Here is a 20,162-nt window from a genome sequence, read left to right as displayed (position 1 = left end):
TCATTCACTAAAAAGATACCTGTTGTGTATTTTTCTCCCCATAGGTAGAACTCTTAGGATTGAAAAAAGTTTTGTAATTTTCCATCAGAAGGTTTGCTCTATGTTTGTGTGGGAAAGACTTGGTCCCTATTCTCATGTACAGTTCATTGACTTCTTGCTTAGATTGAGTTTATTTCTAGAAGAGAGCACAATGGTAGGAAAGTTTCTGTAGGTCATTTCAGAAAGGCTACCTGGGGCTGTGATGCCAGAAACTCTGAATACCATGGCCAAAGATTGGAGCTCTCCACATGTCCTAGGTGTGCAACGGAGCTGACTTCCCAAGGCTATAGCTACATATAACTCACATTATTTCACAATTTTTGATGTGGAAAAGTAAACAACTGCTTTAAAGTGTGTGTGTGTGTGTGTATATATTTAAAGGCTTGTGTAGGGAAGCAAAAATATAACCATATAACACTAGAAAACATAAAAGGGGGAAACTAAAGTAGGGTAAGAGGCTGACCTTACCGGGTCTTGAGACTTCCTCTGACTATTGTGCCATCATTAACTATTTGGTAAAGGACTTACGGACAAAGAAGTTATCTGTGATGGTTCATACCTATAATCTGAGCACTTGTGAGGCAAAGACAGGAGCATGCCCTGAGTTTTGAGGCCAGCCTGGGCTATTGAGTAAGACCCTATCTTCAACTAAAACAAATTAACACAACAAAACAAATAACAAAAGGAGATTAAAGACGGAAGTACGTAAGTAGAATAGTAATAAAGTATGTGAACTGGAAAACTAGGAGTACATATCTGTGGGATGGATAGGTACAGACAGTGTTAAGGCAGTTGAAGTTTTAAGAAATGTATGGATGCATAGGTGTAATTAGGTTTCTGAATCGTAGGAAAGCAGTTCCCATGAAAGGACAGTGAAAGCCTAGTACATGCTAGGCTACAAAGAACTGATAACTGTTGGAACTGTAATAGGTGGCCTATGAAAAACAGACAACAGAAAATTATTGTTTTGCGAATAAATGTGTGTATCACTGTGAAGAAGTTTCTTTTGTGAAGAGAATTTGGCCTATTAAGTGAGTGCAAATTGACATTGTAAAATGGTTATCAAGAGGTCTCTTCATAATAGAGGTCACTATCAAAAACAAAAACTCTAAAATTATTTGTACTTATAAATGGGGTACTTATATCTGTGTGTTGCAAATTTTTAAAAAAAGTAAAGAATAATGGCTCTTTAACTCACCATAATAAAATGAAAGCAACTAGCAACATTTCTGTGGTAATAAAATTATAAAACTCCATATAAACAGTGTAGCATAGTACTGGCATGTAATAACACAGACTGTTTCCTGGTAGCTAGCTTGTTAAGGATGTGGACCTAAATATGTATTAAGTAAATAACATTTATAAAATGTGACTTTAAAATGGAATAAGTATGGTTTGAGAGATGGCTCAGCAGTTAAGAGCACTGGTTGGTCTTCCAGGAGGCCTGGGTTGTGTGTTGATTCAATTCCTAGCACACACATGGTGTCTCATATCCATGTGGAACTCGAGTTCTAGGGTATCCAACACCTTCTTCTAGCCACCAGACAACAGCCATGCGTTCACAGACACACATGCAGACAAAACACACATATAAGTAAATAGTGCGTTAACCATATAACCTTAAAAGGAGTAATTATGAATGAAGACGAGTATGCTCCTACTGTAAACCTCTAGTGAGGAGGGAGTAAGAACCTCCACTAGGGTTGAATTCTGCCCTAATTTTTCGGTTTTTGTTTTGGTTTGTTTTGTTTTGGCTTTGGTTTTTTTCAAGACAGGGTTTCTCTGTCTTGGAACTCACTCTGTAGACTCAGAAATCCGCCTGCCTCTGCCTCCCGAGTGCTAGGATTAAAGGCGTGCGCCACCACCGCTCGGCTATTTTTTTTTTTTAATGTATTTTTTTTCCCTAAATTTTAACAGACTTGAAAATGAGTTGTAGTATTTATTTCAAGATATCTTTGCCATTGATATTACTAAGTTCCATCTTGTATATTGAGCTATTATGAATACTGGCCCAAAATCTTACCAACAGCAGTGAATCTGAAGTGACAGGTGAAGGAAGCAGACACTTAGATCCATAGAATGTTAGCCATGAAGTAACATGTCATCCGTTCCATATGGCAAACCAAGTCCTAGGAAGTAGTTTACTCACAGGACACAGTAGACAGCATCTACAGGTACATTTGTGTATTATGAAAATGCATTAGTGCATCATAAGAGAAGTTGGGATACTTAAGAGGAAATCAGTGAAAGTTAGTTTTAATTGTTTGCTTGTTTCCTGAATAATAAACACATTTTCACTGTTTGCTTGTTATAAGATGAACTGAATCTGGGCTTCCCACCAGATATATTAGCATATTGTCAAAAATTGTTTATATGAAGTTATGATTATCTATTACATGTTGTGATCATTGATATTAATTACAGTATTTCTAGATAGTATTTCTAACATGAGTAATATTGACTTTAGGCTTCTGCTGTGTCTAAGAATTATTCAGAAAAGTACAGAAACACTCAAAATTTGAAAATATCAGCTAGATGTGGTAGCACATACCGGTATTTCAGAACTTGGGAGGCTGAAGCAGGGGGATCATGAGTTTGAGGACAGTCTATGGCTACATAGTAGGACCGTGATTTTGAAAATGCTTAAGAAGTGTTTATAGTGAATTATATACACAGCCCATTTATTTACTTATTTGTACCTAATTTATTCACAAAAATTTTAAATCTGAATATAAGTTTATTTTGCCTTCTTGAGTTTTGGTTTTGTGTACATAGATTCAGTACTAGTGCCTTGGGGGAACTAAACATGTCATGCCTGGTGACCCTTCCAAGCAGCTCCTGCCATAGCCAGAGTTTTGTCTCTCAGGTAGTAACTTTGGGTTATTTAAAATGTTAGAGAAAGCAGAGCAAGTTGTTAGAGGATAAACTACAGTGAATTTGATAAAGAATTAAGAAAGCATCTGTAGGCAAAAGGAAGGTAAAAGTAAGAAAACCCTTTCATCTGGGAATAACTCTGCACTCAGAAGAGACAGCATAAGGTCTTAAAGGACTAGCACTGACTGAGGGCTGCGTATATTTGTGAGCCCCGCCCAGCTTTGTCTTCATTTCTTCCCTTAGATCTGAAGCTGCGTTTTTGTTTTTGTTTGTTTGTTTGTTTTTCCCCTATCCTTTACTCAGGAAAGCTTGGAACTCAGAAAAGCATCTTAGTTCAAAACAATGAGTATTTGTAATATTTCTAACTTGGATTTTTCAGGTTGATTTGGGTTCCTGTTGGCCAGGTTTCTTAAAGCTGGTGTGAACCATGCAAATTGCATTACAGCTTCTTGGCCGTTTCTCAGAGTTGGTATTTTCATGTATTGTCTTACTTAAAGACATACCAAGAGTGTCTCTGCAATGGAAGAAACAGTATAAAACATTCTATTTTTGTGGATCTAAATGACACCAAGTTGTGAAATAGCTAACAAGCAATGTTGATTTTATTATTATGTTATCTATTGGGGGGGGGGGAGGAGACTTGTGGAGTTAAGAAAGTCCAAACTTGGAATGTTTGTCAGTCTATACTTTAGTTATCCAGATCTCCTTAATTTGCTAAAACTTTTGCCTTAAAGGAAAAAAGACGGTTGTAACTTTTATAAATCTTAACTTTATTTCTTGGACTTTTAAGGCAATCCAGCATCCAGCCGATGAGAAGTTGCAAGAGAAGGCATGGGGTGCAGTCGTGCCACTAGTAGGCAAATTAAAGAAGTTTTACGAATTTTCTCAGAGACTAGGTAAGCTTAAAACTTTGTAATTTTTACTTTCCTGGTAAGAAAACATGCTTATTAGGTCCAGAATTATTTAGATGATTTTGTTTACAGTACTGAAGTTGGCTGTGTATCTATTGTGCAGGTACAGCAGATTGTACTCATACTTTTCTCAGGCTTTTGAATTGTTTAGACGGTTTTCCTCAGTAAGTTGTGATTTACAGAAGGAGATCTGATTTCTTTGCATGCTTAAGTATAAGAAACTACATTAGCCTGATGACAGACTGTTTAGAGTCCCCACCCCTCAATGGGGTAGAACCCAGGGCCTTGTGTTTGGTAGACAAGTGCTTGCCACTGAGAAGCATCCTAACCTTAGGACAGACACTAGCTATAATCAGACAAGATTAGAGAAGGATTTTTATAATAAATATCATTTTAAAAACTGGTGTGTGTGTGTGTGTGTGTGTGTGTTTGGAGTCCAGAGATTGTTAGAATGTCTTTTAATGATTTCTTCTGCATCTTTGAGACAGGGTTGCTTACTAACCCAGAAGTATACCCTTTTGACTGCAGGTGAGGTAGGGTTTTTTTTGTTTTTTTGGTTTTTTTGGTTTGGTTTATTTATTTATTTATTTATTTATTTTTGGTTTTTCTAGACAGGGTTTCTCTGTGTAGCNCTGGCTGTCCTGGAACTCACTTTGTAGACCAGGCTGGCCTCGAACTCAGAAATCCGCCTGCCTCTGCCTCCCGAGTGCTGGGATTAAAGGCATGCGCCACCACGCCCGACTTGTGAGGTAGGGTTTTAACAGTGTCATTAGAAAACAAAATTTTAGGGCCTTTAGAGCAGAAGGAAATTATGGAAAGTCTGACAGGATGTTAAAGAAAAAAAAAATAGCATTTGCCTATCTTTGATTAAGTTTCAGGCTTAATTTCAGCATTTGGAATGCTTAGGATGCCAGAGCTACCAGACAAGGAAAACAGGACAGTTTACCCTGTGCCCTTAGTGTTTAGATTCATACTTTGCATCACTTTGAATCTGATAGATTTATGATAGAATTAGCTCTTTTAAAGTTTTCATTAAACTAAGTCTTACTTCAATAGATAATTTGAGTGTGTGCATCTGAATGTTGGTTGGGAATTGAACTCCCTGACAACTTCATCTTCTTTTCATTAGAAGCAGCATTAAGAGGCCTTCTGGGAGCCTTGACTAGTACGCCATACTCGCCCACCCAACATCTAGAGCGAGAGCAGGCTCTTGCTAAACAGTTTGCAGAGATTCTTCACTTCACACTCCGGTTTGATGAGCTCAAGGTAGAGTCTGCTGATTACTTTTTATGAAAACCACTTTTTTTTTCATTGAATAGTAGTACTAGGAGGAACCTTTTAAAACCTGTATTTAAATGATTTCTACCCAACTGGAAAGCCAGACTTGAAATGGCAGCTCTTTTAAAATGACAGCCAGCCAGGAGTTGGTGTTCATGTAGCCCAGTGAATTTGTAAGCAGAAAGTAATCCAGAGCTGCTTCTCTGTTTTTTTCTTTCTGTTTGTCCAATTTCAACTTTTTTTATACAAAACATTTTTCCTCTTCCTTCCCCACCATTTACTTTCTTCTTCCTGATTGATCTCATCATCTAGCTTTTTATTATATTTACACCTATAACTCCCATATTGCAATATGGGGCAAGTCTAAAACCCTACTTTTTTCTTTGAAGATATACCAGGATTTATGAGATTTTTTCTTTTATCTTTTTTCTTTGAAGATCTATCAGGATTTTTATACTCAGAGATCTGCCTCCTGAGTGCTAGAATTAAAAGCATGCACCTCCACCACCTAGCAAGCACTATTTTGTTTTTTTAATCGAAGTCCTGAGTTCAAATTATGAGGCTTGAGTTTTCAGGATCTTGAGTACCTTTTCTAGAAAATAGAAGAGTTATGTTTCTAACTGTGTTACTTCATATAGTATTATAGACAACTGTTAATTACTATTGATACTTTGGGCACAAAAGTACAAAACTATAAAGTACATACATATTCTTTTATTCAAAGCAAGTACCCTTACATTTGTTTTTTGTTTGGTTTTGTAATATCAATATTTTCGATAAACAAGCTCTTAAGATATTGAAGAGGAGTACTGCATAATGCCCACAATTGGAAACTAGTCTATGGTTTTACAGTTAGTATGAATGCTGATGTGTGTGGTAGCATACACCTTTAGTCCCAGCACGTGGGGAAGGCAGAGACCCAAAGGTCTCTGTGAGGTACAAGACCTTGTATCCAAGGGAAAAAATGCACTGAAGAGTTCAAAATACTACAGGCGTTTGTGAATATACCAGATAGTTTTTAAAGTTACATGAGAATGTTAGGTTACCACTTCAAACTAAATTAGATTTTCACCTAGCTTACATTAGCATTTGATACATAGAGTTGTCTTTCATACATTATAGTGTTGTCATACATGTGCTTCTTTTAGATGACAAATCCTGCCATACAAAATGACTTCAGCTACTACAGAAGAACATTGAGTCGTATGAGAATTAATAATGTCCCGGTAAGCTTTTGCTATGAATTATGTTTAGTGGTGATAAGAATAACTTGATTTTTTTCTTCCTTTTGTTCATTTATTTAGCACTTATTACATGAGTTGTTTTTGTTTTGTTTTTTGAGACAAGATCTCAACATTGCAGTGTCTGTCCTGGAGCTTACTATGTAGCCTAAGCTAGCCTGGAACTCACTGAAATCCACTAGCCTTTGTCTCCAGCTTATTCAGAAGTTAAAGCTTGTAATAATCAGAAACCATACTATGGAAGGAGAGCTCAAAATATAACATACAGCATATATTCAATCCATATAGCATATATTCTTTTTTTCTACTGAATTTAATTTCCACAACCACTTCAATAAAATTGCATTTTGCCTTTATATCAGTGATACTTTAAATCTCTTTGTATATTATTATTTTAACTGAACAGAAAAATTTGCATGAGAGGTTACAGTTACAGTGATGAATCCTGACGAAAATTGACCCAGGATGAGAAAATTAACTGCCAGTGGCAAGAGGTCATCTGCCTCATGTTGATGAGAAAGTCATTTCTGGGCCTGTGCCTTGGCATCATAGCTTCTTCCCTGGTTCCTTGGGGCTGCTAATCTCTTTTGTCCTCCTAAAGTGTTTAGCGCTTTTTTCTACTTTCTTGGCATTACAGGTGAAGATACTCTTTGTGTTTAGTGGGCCCATATTATGGTAATTGGTGTCAAAGTAGGAGAAATCACAGCACAACTCTATGCTTATGTTATTAGTTTCATTTAGATGTACTGGAACTGTGCAAGGAGCGATAGAGCGTCAGATAGAATTTTTAAGTCCAAAGGCAGCATTTACTTATGTTTTTATTGATACTGAAAAATCTCTATGAAATGGTTGTTTTAAAATGGGCACCAGGTTGGAGGTAAAGGGTTTCTCTGTTCTTAACAACACTTTGGATTTATACAGACCACCTCGTGTGAAACTGATTATAGTGTCTGTCTGTTTGTTGTTGTTTTGTTTGTTTGTTTAATTTTCACCTGGTAAATAAAAAGAACACTCAGTCTTTTGCTCTCTTTGCCATTCCTATCTCTACACAAGAGGCCCAAGACTTTAGAGAGATCTTCACACTGTCTTACACTCTCGAAAGTTATGTACAAAGTCAGAAGTTCTCAGTGAGATCACTCAGATTCAGAGTCTTGCCCAGGTTGCTGTGATCTCCTCTTTTTCCTGTTAACCTCAGAGCCCATTTTCCTCTCTCTTTCAGTTAATTTGTAGCACATAACTTCCTTTCTGACCTTTTGGAACTGTCTGCCTACTAATATGGGTTGGTTATCTTTTCTTTTTTAAAAAACATTTACTTGATACTCCTTTTAATCCTCTAAATGGATCCCTATTTGTAAGGAAAATGGTAAAGTTAAGTAGTATTTAAGTCTCTCAACAGTCTCACTTCTACTTTAATTTTCACTAGTTACCATCTACTATTACACTGAATATGTCAAAGTGTGCTCTGCTAAGTCATTTTAAAAATGTACTTTTCTTCTGCCAATAGAAATACCTTGCTCATTAATATATACATCATCACTTGTAAAAGCCCAAGTTTTCATCAGTCCTTCTCATTTTCTTCTAGTCTGAGATTCCCTTCCTTCTGTTGTTGCCTGTATTTTATCATGGTACTGGGTAGATCCTTTTTTCATACTGGAAGACAGGGTGCAACTTCATAGTTATCCTTTCATCTTCCAGAGCCTTCTGAACAGTCTCTTATGTAGTAAGATATCCCATCAACATATTATATTCTATCATACCATTTAATATGTTTGAGTAGACAGTTTTTCCTTTTAAACAATTGCTTAATATTATTTGCAGTCTCTTCATTCATTCATTGGTTTAATAATTTGTGAACATTAATGTCAAGTAATTTCCACACAGGCAGAAGGAGAAAATGAAGTAAATAATGAATTGGCAAATCGAATGTCTTTGTTTTATGCTGAGGCCACCCCAATGCTGAAAACCTTAAGTGATGCAACAACAAAATTTGTATCGGAGGTGAGTTGTTGGGGACCCTTCTTTGCATTGATGCTGTTCCACTCACTATAGATATGATGACATCAGCCGTTCTTTGATCCCAAGTACTACCCTTAGACTGGGACCCCTAAATGAGACCTGCATAGGCATAGCTACCCACTTGCTTTGCATTCACTCTGGAGGTACTTTGAATACTGCTGTGATCACATAGCCTAAGTGTGCTCTGATTGTCTTTTACAACCCTCCCCCTTCTTCCTGTTTTCTTCACTAATAATAAGCAAAAATCTCAAGGATGATCATTTTAAGTTCCTTTCTGCATTGATTTCATCTGATCCACAGAACCATTCTGCTGGATACTCTATATGATGCTTATGAAAACTTAACCCCTGCTCCTGCTGCATACCTAGATCAGACTGCTGCCCCCTAACCTATTTTTATTTCTACTCTTGTTCCACTAAATGTTTTCCATGGCCCGGAGAGATGGCTGGTCATTAAGCCTAATGATTTGAGTCTAATTTCTAGGACTCATAAAGTAGGAGAGAACAGACTACTACAAGTTCTCCACTGTGGCACAAGAGAATACCCACATAACTTAAGTAAGACGTAATGAAATAAATAAAATACAGTTTCCCTTCAGGATCGTCTCTATATCTGAGCCCCTCATCTCTTATATTTGAAAGGTGGTGCTTATTCTTGCTCACTTAACAGAAATCACTTTTAAAAGCAATAAGGTCTTGGCTATTTTGTACATGACTCTATCCCCGATCATGAAACAGTGATTAGAATCATGGTCATTGCTTAGAAAGTTAGAAATAGGAGCCAGATTATTTGCTGGTTTTACATTATTCTTAAGTATCACATATTTCACTTATACTTGCTTCTTTTGTTTTCTTTGTATACTTACAGAATAAAAATTTGCCAATAGAAAATACCACAGATTGTTTAAGCACCATGGCAAGTGTATGCAGAGTCATGCTGGAGACACCGTGAGTATTACCTGATGTGTTTTACCTCAGCAGCACTGCTGAAATGACTGGTATTTTAAAGCATATCCAAATACAAACATGTCTCTATGAAAAAAGAAATGAAGTTTATTCTGACCATCAAATGTTAAATGTATGAACAAAGTCAAAATAATTTGGCAGCTGAGTGTATTTATTTTTGAAACATAGAGTTGGACTATGGACACTTCAATATTTTTTCCCATCAGAACAGGAGTTTAAAGATTTTGAGAGTCCAGGGAAGATTCCTTTCAGAAGGCTGTATTATATTTCATTTGCCATATTCTCTCACTTTGGTTTTGTCCTTGTTTCCTCACAGACCTGATTTATCTGAAGGCATTTGTGGTACATATGATTGCTTTTGCTATCAGCACCAGAATGAATGGATCTTAGATTTTTTTTTTTTTTTTACATTTTTTTTTTTAAGATTTATTTTATATATAAGTACACTGTAGCTGTCTTCAGACACACCACAAGAAGTTATCAGATCCCATTCCAGATGGTTGTGAGCCACCATGTGGTTGCTAGGAATCGAACTCAGGACCTCTGGAAGAGCAGTCCATGCCCTTAACTGCTGAACCACCTCTCCAGCCCCGGGTCTTAGATTCTTGATAAGATAGTTTTTATTAAAGACCTTTTGTTTTTGCACCACTCATTTCCCAAAGTGCTCTTGTATACACTGTGTTATTGATGAACTTGAGGGGCAGGAGGACAAACACCTTCCACTCTTTCCTCCTGTGTAAGAGAATGGGGTCTAGGGAAGTAAAGGGATACACACTACCAGCCCACCACCTGTTGGATCAGTGTCCCCATTCTGAGTCTGGTCTACTGCTTTACCACATTGTATTCTGTGTGGATTAGAGTTCCATTTTCCTTTTTCTAAATGAGACAATTGATCGAATCCTGTAATATAATAGATACCCACGAATAGCAAGCCTGTTTTCTCCATTGAGCAAGTGACTTTTTTCATGTTGCTAAGCACCCATTCCCAGACTCCTATTTCAGGGTGATTTTTGCTTTCTCTGAAATTGTCAAAGAGGTAATATAATACCCTGATTGGTACAAATGTGGAGACCATGATATGTGGGTTGTAAGATTTCACCATGCCCCCTTCTTCTCCCTAAGGGCCTTATAGAGAAGGGATAATGTTGACATTCTTTTCAGATATCAAAGTAGTCAGTATCAGCCTGGCGTGGTGGTGCATGTCTTTAATCCCAGCATTCGGGAGGCAGAGGCAGGCGGATTTCTGAGTTCGAGGACAGCCAGGGCTACAGAGAAATCCTGCCTCGAAAAACCAAAAAATAAATAAATAAATAAATAAATAAATAAATAAATAAATAAATAATAAAAGTAGTCAGTATCAAGTGTGGGTGTGTGTAGTCAGTTCATTAGAGAGTTTGTAATGTGCCTCACCCATCCAAATCTTCTGCCCTCCAGGGAATACAGAAGCAGATTTACCAATGAAGAGACAGTATCATTCTGCTTGAGGGTAATGGTGGGTGTCATAATACTCTATGACCACGTCCATCCAGTGGGAGCATTTGCCAAAACTTCTAAAATTGATGTAAGTTACCTGTTTCTTTATGTGATTTCAAATTGATCTTACTCATGGAAATCAGTAAGGTTTTATTTAAAGAATAACAGTCTGGACTCACAGATTCTGATCACAGTTTGTGATATGGTTGGGATTCCTTTTTCTGGGCTGTCCTGTACTTCTGGTTGCTAGCCAGTATATGGGTATGTTAGATGATTGAATGATGTTACTGATAGTGAATGGTAATGGTGAATATTTCTTTGTAGTATTTCTAATGATTACATAACCAAAGATAAGGTTTATTCAGAACATACATTAAAAAGTCAATATTGATGCTTCTTTAAGAAAGTGGAAGAGCCTATGTTTTTTGTTTTGTTGCTACTATTGCTTCCTTTTCCTATTCATAATAGTTTATTACTTTCTACTTTCATTATCTGCCGGGAATGGAAGTTCCTATTAGAAATGTAGTGTTTTTTCTCATTTCTCTGTTTACTCTTAAACATTGTAACTAGTATTTGATGGGGATTGTCTGATAATTACTACTTCAAGCTTTTAGCATTTTAGTTCTCAATTATGGATTGCTAGCTTTCACATGTATCTGTTTTATATAAAGAAAAATGAGTTAGCATTAGCTTACTTGTGGTAACCATGTCCCCGAAGTTTTACCTTGTTCCTATGTACCTGTGTGAACATTGTCCTAGAATTTTCCATTCACTATAGCAGCTTTACTATAGGAGGTTAAGTAATACAGTTGTTAGGAAGTGGTAGAGTATGAGGCTAAACCCACACCTCTCCATTCATGCTTACGCTGTCATGTTTTTCAGACAACCAGGCTGATCTTAAAATAAGAACCTCATTGAGGTTTTTCTGTCTGAGTAGCCTGTAGAAGTGCCTACTGCCTGTCCGTGAGTCAGTTTTACCTCCATCATCTGCACTTCAGGACTCTTTCCCTCCCTCTCAGCTCTACAGGATTCCAATCTGTCCCATGCTTGTCACAAGCTACCTGTGAAACTCCTCTTTCCTGGAGCAGATCCGTTCTATCCTTGCAAATGGTGTATAGTATCTTTTTCAGGATGTCTTTCCTTAGTTCATTAATGTGAGTGGGATTTCATTTTGACTGGTTGTATTTCCAGAAAGTTTTGCCTCGCTAACAGACTGAAAATAATACTTGCCAGCTCCACCCCCAAGAACAAGTAATTTAGCATTTCTAGTATATGGTCCCTTCAGTTCTGTAGTAAAGGTTCCAATTTTAGTTTTGCCTTTTTAAAATGAGTGTTATATTAAAAAGTGATATTTACTTTTTCTTTTTCTCCTCAGATGAAAGGTTGTATCAAAGTTCTTAAGGACCAACCTCCTAATAGTGTAGAAGGTCTTCTCAATGCTCTCAGGTGTGTATATGTACCTACACATGACAGAAAAATATTTGCCAAGTGTTTGAATAGGACCTAAGAGATACTTCAGTAATATTCAAGCCGGAGAGTTTGCTTATTGGTAATGTTGCTTCAAAGCAGTGATTGTATCATATAATGAGGACAGTGTGTAGACGATGACAGTACTAGTTTGTTTCTTGGCTCAACACTTTGCTCTACTGTTTGCCCCTTTGAGGGAAGTCCTGCTTCTTGTAACCTTAATGCATGCTAGTTCACAAACAGGAAAGTTTAAAGAAAAACCACGTGGTCTGACCATGTGTAGCTTCCTAGTGGGTTGAGAATCATAGCTCAGTGTAATTACTAGCCTGTTGATAGAGCAATCCAGAGTTTTATGGTCGTTCCTTGTAACCTAGTAACATTTCTGTATTCATGCCCCCATGTCTGCACTATCTTTGTTTTGAGGAGTCATTGCTGATTTAGTCCCTGCAGCTTCTCCTGTGCTGCATGACATCTTTTTAAGTGAATACCTTCATGCTTTATAACTTAGTGGCACAGGATCAACTTAAAAGATTTTCAACCTAGAAAATCTTAAAAGATTTTCACAACCTAGAAGCTAATTTTCTATACTTTATTATTTTGAGGTTTAAGCAAAAATAGTATGAACATGGAAATATTTATGTAGTGGTATTTATTTATATCATAAAGCAAATATCAATTCATTTCACCTGAGTGGAACCTATACACAACTAGTGCTGTGTAAGTGGTTTCAGCCTGAATAAAGGAAAGCTACTTTAAATGAACATTAGAATGACAAAAACTTAGTTTAATTAAATCCATATACTTACTATCAGGGTATGGCAGCCACACACCCAATGTTTAGGAATTTTCTTCTTTCTTTTGCGTTGCATACTACATTTTAAATTTAGCTATGTAGGGCATGAGCCTCTTTATGTCCTATCTGGATATTATGTATCTCAGTGTATCTGTCGTCGTCCCCCCCCCCTTTTTTTTGGTAAATTTTCTGAGCTTTTTATTTTCCTAAAGGGTTAGTCTCTGCAGTCAGTAGGTGTCAGGAAATCTATTATGAAATTTATTGTTAAAAGTTAGGAATAAATAGCCTGGCATGGTGGTATATACCTTTTAAACCCAAAAGGACAACTTAGTTTACTTAGTGAGAACCTATCTCAAAAATCCAAAACAACTTAAAGGTAAAGGAGGTTGTGAAGGTTTTTAGTATTTCTTAGGTTACCTTAAAGGAAGCATGCTAAAAGAGTAGTTGAGACCCCCGCAGTGCAGTACTGCTTTTAGAACTTGTGTGTGTGTGTGGGGGGGGGGGATAGTTAAGTCTCATTTTCTTAGTGTTAGAGCCAAGGGGGGCATTAGAGTACAGGACTGGTGTGCAGGGTTTCCACAGGAGGCAGTGCTGAGGAAGGCAAAAGGATCCTGTTAGTTTTATTAAATTGTAAGGAAAACTTCTGAACCTACTGGTTCATAGCAAGCATATTCTGTGTCTAGCTCTCACTTTTTACCTGGGGCTTTGTAATGCTAATGCTTTATAGAAGTTCAGTTTTATCACATGAGCCCAGAAGTAGTTCAGGTTCTGAGGAACCAGAGTTGGTGCAGGATTTCTTTCCTAAAACTGATGTCCTTTGGATATCCCAATCTGGTTCATTATGTATTGAACTCGGTGTGTTGATTCAGAATAGATTGTAAAACATGCATATTTCCAAGTTACTACCTCTAGAGTCCCTTTCTTTATATCTGAGTTGAGACTCAGGCTCTCTCATTTTAAATAACCCTGGCTAGTCCTTTGTAAAACACTGTTGAAACTAAGACATCACAGCCTAGTATAGCTTTCTCGTAACAAGCAAAACCAAACAAACTTATGGCAAAATTAATGACCAAAAGATTTTTGAATGGAATTATATTTGTCTATGTGTTTTGAATTATTTATCCAATACCTTCTACTTTTAGAAGCAATGAGTCATGAATATTTTTTAATAGAGATATGGGATGAACTCTCTTTATCCATGAAGGGGAGAAGGAGTTGTGAATTCAGGTATAGTGCTCCAGTACTTGCTTCTTTGCTGAACTTCTGATAAAGGCAGCAATTGTTTTCCAGTAGAGAATTCACATGCACTTGAAAGGGGACTTGGGTTTTGTGCGCAAAGGATAGTAAGCCTATCCTATGTGGTTTGGTCATTCAAAGTCAGTTCTATTACCTTTGCTGACTCTTAAGAGTGGTGGTGCAGCACCTCTGACATGATCTTCCATGGTAGGTATGTCAGAGCTGCCAGGAGCATGGCCACATTACCCAGAGACAGTCTCAGGGAGTGTGACGATTGCTGACTGTTGTGCAGTAGGGATTTAACTATTCCATGTTCCTTAGTTATTTCCAGTAAAGGAAAGGGAGAAGAAGCCATAGAAATATATGACATCTATTTCCTGATATTGAATAGGGTAATATGTGGCCATATAAGCTTTGTCAATCTAAATAGAACAGTTGCCTCATCACTACCATTTTATTAGATAATGCTTTTTGGCAGTGGTTCTCAACCTATGAGTTATGATCTCTTTGGCAAACCTCTCATCTACAAAAATACTTACATTATGATTTGTAACAGTAGCAAAATTACTTATGAAGTAGCAGTGAAAAGAATGTTATTGTTTGGGTGGGGGGTCACAACAAGAGGAATTATATGAAAGGGTCGCAGGATTAGGAAGGAACCACTGCTCTGTGGACTTCTCCTTTCCAGTGTCACAACCTAACTTCCCTCCAGTTATTTACTAAACACTCATTATGAACCAGACACTACAGTATCTCTTCAGTGAGAACAGTTTGGAAGTGATTGCTGAGAATCATACAGTTCATGCCAGGTGTGTGATAAAACTTATCTGTCTCTTCACCTTTATTAAAGAGTACAGATAGGATCTTTACTTTTAAAGCTTATTTGAAATAAACTGAACAGTTGTTTAAATTTCTTTAACATATATTGCCTATATACCAACTTAAAATGATTTAGTCTTTCCAGGTAGGTATGTTTTGAATAAACGTATAAGTCCAAACTCAAAATGAATTCAACAAGATGAAATATTCAATTTTAAAATTAAACTGACTCTTTAAATAATACAACACCAGCCTGCAGTCTCCAATGTCTTCCAGGAATTACTACCCAACAGGAGAAGGAAAGTGACTAGAAAGAGGCTAGTCAGGAGTAGGGCTCTGGAAAAGCAATGAAAGAATGAAGGAGGAGTGACAGGATGCTGAGTAAGACGTGGGGGAAGCTACAGGACTTTCAACTGAGGAGCTGATACTAAGGAGTAAAGGAAGCCTAAAATTGGACCTGATCAGCAGCGACAGACAGAGGTTTGCAGTGCTTGGATGTGGAATGTATTCAGAAGATAATTCAAATAGGTTGATTTGGCTTATAAACATTTCACATATAATTTTTTTGCTTTTCCAGAGCCCTACCCCTGACTAGCCTCTTTCTTACACTTTCCTTCTCCTGTTGGATAGTAATTCCTGGAAGACATCGGAGACTTGCAGGCTGGTGTTGTATTATTTAGAGTCAATTTAATTTTAAAATTGAATATTTCATCTTGTTGAATTCATTTTGAGTTTGGACTTATACGCTTATTCAAAATGTACCTACCTGGAAATAAGGTACTTAGAGAATGTAAGTATTTCAAGGTACCGTTTTTATACAGCATAGAGTAAAACATAGCTAATTGTTTCAGATTTTTGGCTAATCATTTCAACGAGGTCCCTATAACCAAGTGACCAGAAACTGGCTGCTCCTGTTGGATGGGGGAGAGAAGTAGTATGAGCCTGATCAGGATTAAAACTACCACCCTAAGTCATGAATTTGTGATATTGAGTGATCAGCTACTCATCTTGGCATATTACACAGCCCGTACAGACTTTCATTTCCCAACATTGTTCTCTCTCTCTCTATTTTGTATAGGTACACAACAAAACATTTGAATGATGAGACTACCTCCAAGCAAATTAGGTCCATGCTGCAGTAAGAGCTGTGGAGCAAGCCCCTACTGCAGATGGAGCACACAGTGTTCTTCAGTGACCGAGAATGCACAGTCTTAGTGAATGCCATCAAATCTCCTTATTCTTGCTTTGGTTTCTTTCCTCTGTTCCTCTTCCCACTTTTTAAATCATGTTCTTGTTCTTAAGACTTCTTTTCTGTGCCAAAATCAGTAAAGTTATACTTTGAAAGGGATTTTTGTCCTTTCAAAACAGGCCATCTAAGGCAGCTAATTACGCATTGCATTGAGGTCTCTACTGAGAAAAGTTCTGTGACTTGAACTAAATATTTTTAAATGTGGATTTTTTTTGAAAACTAATATTTAATATTGCTTCTCCTGCATGGCAAAACTGCCTATTCTGCTATTTAAAACCCTCATAAATTTATTTTCTACTGCCGCTTTTTCATGTGCAGCCAAAATGGAAATGTTTAAATTAACTGTGTTGTACAAATGGTACCCAACACAAAACCTTTTTTAAATTAGTAAGACTTTGTTTAAAGTTTTAAGTTTGCAGGTTGACTTTTTTTTTAAGGTTGTATGTTGTGTGTTTAACATTTATTAACTAACGTTAAAAACTGTGATGTGTGCGTAGAATATTACGTATGCATGTTCATGTTTAAGAATGGCTGTTGATAAAATAAAAATCAGCTTTCCTTTTTCTAAGTGTGGCTTGGTTTACTGAGGTTTCTGGAAGTTTTCCCTGTATATATTTCTGTGGAATGCATATACACATTACATAATTTTTCTTTCTCTTAGGCAATAGCTATGTCTTTTTCAGTTGTTTTGCTTTACTTTTGTCTATGTACATAAGTTTGACTGCTTCTAAAACTGTTGTGTATAAGATGACCAGTGATTGTGTCGTCATTAACTTGACTTCTGTTCTGATTTAATCTTTGTGAGCGTAGTCATAGAAGGAAAACCATACTTTCTCAGCTCTCGGTTTCAGGAATGAAAGGGCGGTAACAGGAAGCACATGGTGTCTCAAAGGCACGAGGAGTCCTTGACATTGGAGAACAGTGAGCAATAAGAGTACTTCCAGAGGAAATAAATGAAAGACTGTGATCTCACTAGTTGTAGGAAGTGACATGAGTTACAATTTAAACTCATAAAGCCCAAGGCAAAGAAATTTGTCTTGGTCGAGAGAAGCTGCTTGAAAGTTGTCTAATTCAGCCTTGTCAGTGGTTTAATGACAAGGTGATCTGAGGCGTGATACAGTTAAAGTGGTTAACCATGGAAGATGATCACAAGCTGCCCTCTGGACCGTCTCCATCAGAGCGCCAGATTGTGGTGCACACAGCACTTGATGATAAAGTTCCTGTTGACTTCTCTGGCCTCCTGCTTACTCGTGTTCTATTTCCTACCCTGGTCTCCAGCCAAGCTTACCTACTTGCTGTTTACAGATTGTTCCGTGTGGTGTTGCTTCGTAACTGATCTGGCTACAACCTGAACCTGGTCTTCCTTCTCTCCTTCATGTTTGTCTGACCAACACCAGCTGTCATCTTTCAAAAATCAGATTCTTTTACTTCCTCCAAAAACCATTTAGATGACATTGGCCATGTCTTCTAGGAGTCTTCTACAGTATTATAATGGGTTTAATAGTTTACTCCACAAAAGGTAATGTCTGGAACCTGTACATATGGCCTCATTTTGAAGAAGGGCATTTTCAGGTGAATGTAAGGACCTATGTATGTATGGCATCGTCCTGGATGAGAGTGGGTCCTAGCCCTACTGACAAGTCCTTTTAAGAGAAAAGAAGGGGACACAAGCAGTGGAGGTCCTGGGAGGATAGAGGCAAAGGTAATATCATATCTTGAAATTTCCTGGACCACAGAAGCTAGAAGAAGGTCATGGAACACTTTCCATCAGAGTTTCTAGAAGGAACCGACCCTGTTGCTGTTTTTATTTCAGACTTCTATTATGATGAAAAAATAAGTTTCTATTCTAAGCCACCTAGTTTGTGGTAATTTGTTACAGTCAACTTAAGCATTGAATACAACTGTCTCACAAAACAGCCTAATACATCACTACACTTTTATATCTTCTCTGATACTCATGAGAAGTTACAATGTCTAGATGCTGCAGAGACTGAGAACCTGAGAAGAGCCATGTCTTATTCCTTCAGTGTCTCAAGCAAGGATCTTGCATAGTACCTAAATATGGAGAGCTGCCAAGTGAGTAATTGAATGGAGTGAGTGAGGACTGAAAAATGAAGTAGATGTAGTAAGCCTGCTGTGGCCTTTCAGGTAACATGGTTCACACTCTGCATGTTGAAGATTAGGTTGGCAAAAAAAAATCTTTAACTCTAGCCTAGGGGTCAGTAGCCCAGTCGGTGGGCCAATTCACCTCCCTCTGTACCTACACAACCTGTGAATTAAGAATGATTTTTAAAATGTCGGGAGAATAAAGGATAACAAATGTTTTTCTAAAAGTTGAAAAATATTTTGTAGCATGAGAAAAGTATATGAAATTCAAACTCCAGTGTTCATAAATAAAATTTTATTGAACATAGCCTCATTTGTATATATATTATTTATGGCTATTTGCTCATTATAGCAGCATTGAATCAAATTGTGACAAAGATCTTTTGGCCATCAGAGGCTAAGGTATGTTCTGGCCCTGAATAGAATTTACCAGTCCCTTTCCTTGGGAGAAGAAGTTTATTTGACAGCCTGGAATAATAGGGGCACACTGCTGCAGTGATGGAGGAGCTGCTTCTGGGGAATGAGCTCAAGAGGCATGTGGGCATGGTCATCATTTTTTTTTCTCTGCTTACAAAACTGCCTTTAGAGTGAGTGATTCTGTGGCTGGGCACAGCACAAGCCTCAGCAAAGGGTCTGCATGTCCACTGTACACAAGTTGACCCTGCTCTGCTAGTTGCAGATACTACAAAACTTGCCTCCTTTTGCCCCTCTGCTTTTCTTAAAGGATGTTTCTATCAGCATATATCCCAGCCTACTTTTGGACCATGTGCTCCTGGTTCAAAACAGTAGGGTAAGCTACCATATCTTCTACCAAAGCACACCCGTGATTATCTTCATCCTGTCCTTCAGTCCCTGTCATGGATGCATGGTGCTTTCAACTTCCATTTGCTCAATTCACAAAGATTTAGATTAGCTTTTTGGGCCACCATGATGACTGCAAGTATTTTAGGCTGATGAAGATAATTGGCATCTGTGTGCTCAAATCTTAAGTTTCTGAATTGAAGTACTTTCTCAGATTTGAAATGCCATTCTGGTTCTGTTTGAGATTTCAGTAACTGGCATGCCAGAAATTCTTAAATAGCCCAACTGAGTGTGTAATCACAGACGACAGTGGAAAGACCTGTGGGTTCAGAACCCTGAGACCCAAGATAGCCCTGCACAGGAATAATTGATCCCAGGCCACCAGGAGGTCTCAAAAGTCCTGTCAGCAAGGTCGTAACATGGTGAAGTTACAAGGTTTATTCAGTGAGCTTGAGTGCATTCAGCTTTTTCCTTTAACTTGGTGTGACTTTGGTTAAATATCTTGTCCCAAAACAAGAAACAGTATTTCTTTGGAGTGGCCACAAGAGGTCATCTAGTCAAAGTGTGGCAAGTTTGCAGACCAGGGGTGCTCAGTGTTATTTTGACCATCAAAACTTTACCATTATGTTCTGGTATCCTGTCTAGTAACGTAGATTTTTTATTCCAGAGTACACTACTGGATCTCACTGTTTAGTGAAGGAGCCAGACCTATACAGTCTGAAAGAACTTATACTAGAACCTGTAATTGATGAATAAAAAATGTTCTGCATGATAGCAGTTTTCTGAATAGCAGGCAATTAGCTATTGGGACTAAAAAAAACTTTTTAAGATGTTTAATTATGTGTATATGTGTGTTTCTGTGTACATATATGTACATGAGTGTTGGTACCTGGG

At 37.5% G+C, this 20,162-nt stretch overlaps 1 protein-coding gene across 5 annotated transcripts in view; it reads left to right on the top strand.

The window, feature by feature from the left end:
- Nucleotides 1–16,929, top strand: part of Fam49b (family with sequence similarity 49 member B) — a 130,851-nt gene extending 113,922 nt beyond the window's left edge. For all 5 annotated transcript variants that reach the window (XM_021183989.2, XM_029469390.1, XM_029469393.1 and 2 more), the window contains 8 exons: nucleotides 3,704–3,809; nucleotides 4,954–5,090; nucleotides 6,251–6,328; nucleotides 8,225–8,341; nucleotides 9,227–9,306; nucleotides 10,759–10,885; nucleotides 12,173–12,243; nucleotides 16,191–16,929. In XM_021183989.2, coding sequence (XP_021039648.1) covers nucleotides 3,704–3,809; nucleotides 4,954–5,090; nucleotides 6,251–6,328; nucleotides 8,225–8,341; nucleotides 9,227–9,306; nucleotides 10,759–10,885; nucleotides 12,173–12,243; nucleotides 16,191–16,254 — 780 coding nt within the window. In that variant the 3' untranslated portion in view covers nucleotides 16,255–16,929. The remainder of the gene's footprint in view (nucleotides 1–3,703; nucleotides 3,810–4,953; nucleotides 5,091–6,250; nucleotides 6,329–8,224; nucleotides 8,342–9,226; nucleotides 9,307–10,758; nucleotides 10,886–12,172; nucleotides 12,244–16,190) is intronic.
- The last annotated feature ends 3,233 nt before the right edge of the window (nucleotides 16,930–20,162 follow it).

The sequence above is a fragment of the Mus caroli genome, chromosome 15 (assembly GCF_900094665.2).
Source record: "Mus caroli chromosome 15, CAROLI_EIJ_v1.1, whole genome shotgun sequence".
In the NCBI taxonomy this organism is placed as follows: domain Eukaryota; kingdom Metazoa; phylum Chordata; class Mammalia; order Rodentia; family Muridae; genus Mus; species Mus caroli.
The sequence above is the reverse complement of the archived record's forward strand: the minus strand, read 5'-3'. Positions and strand labels throughout refer to the sequence as shown.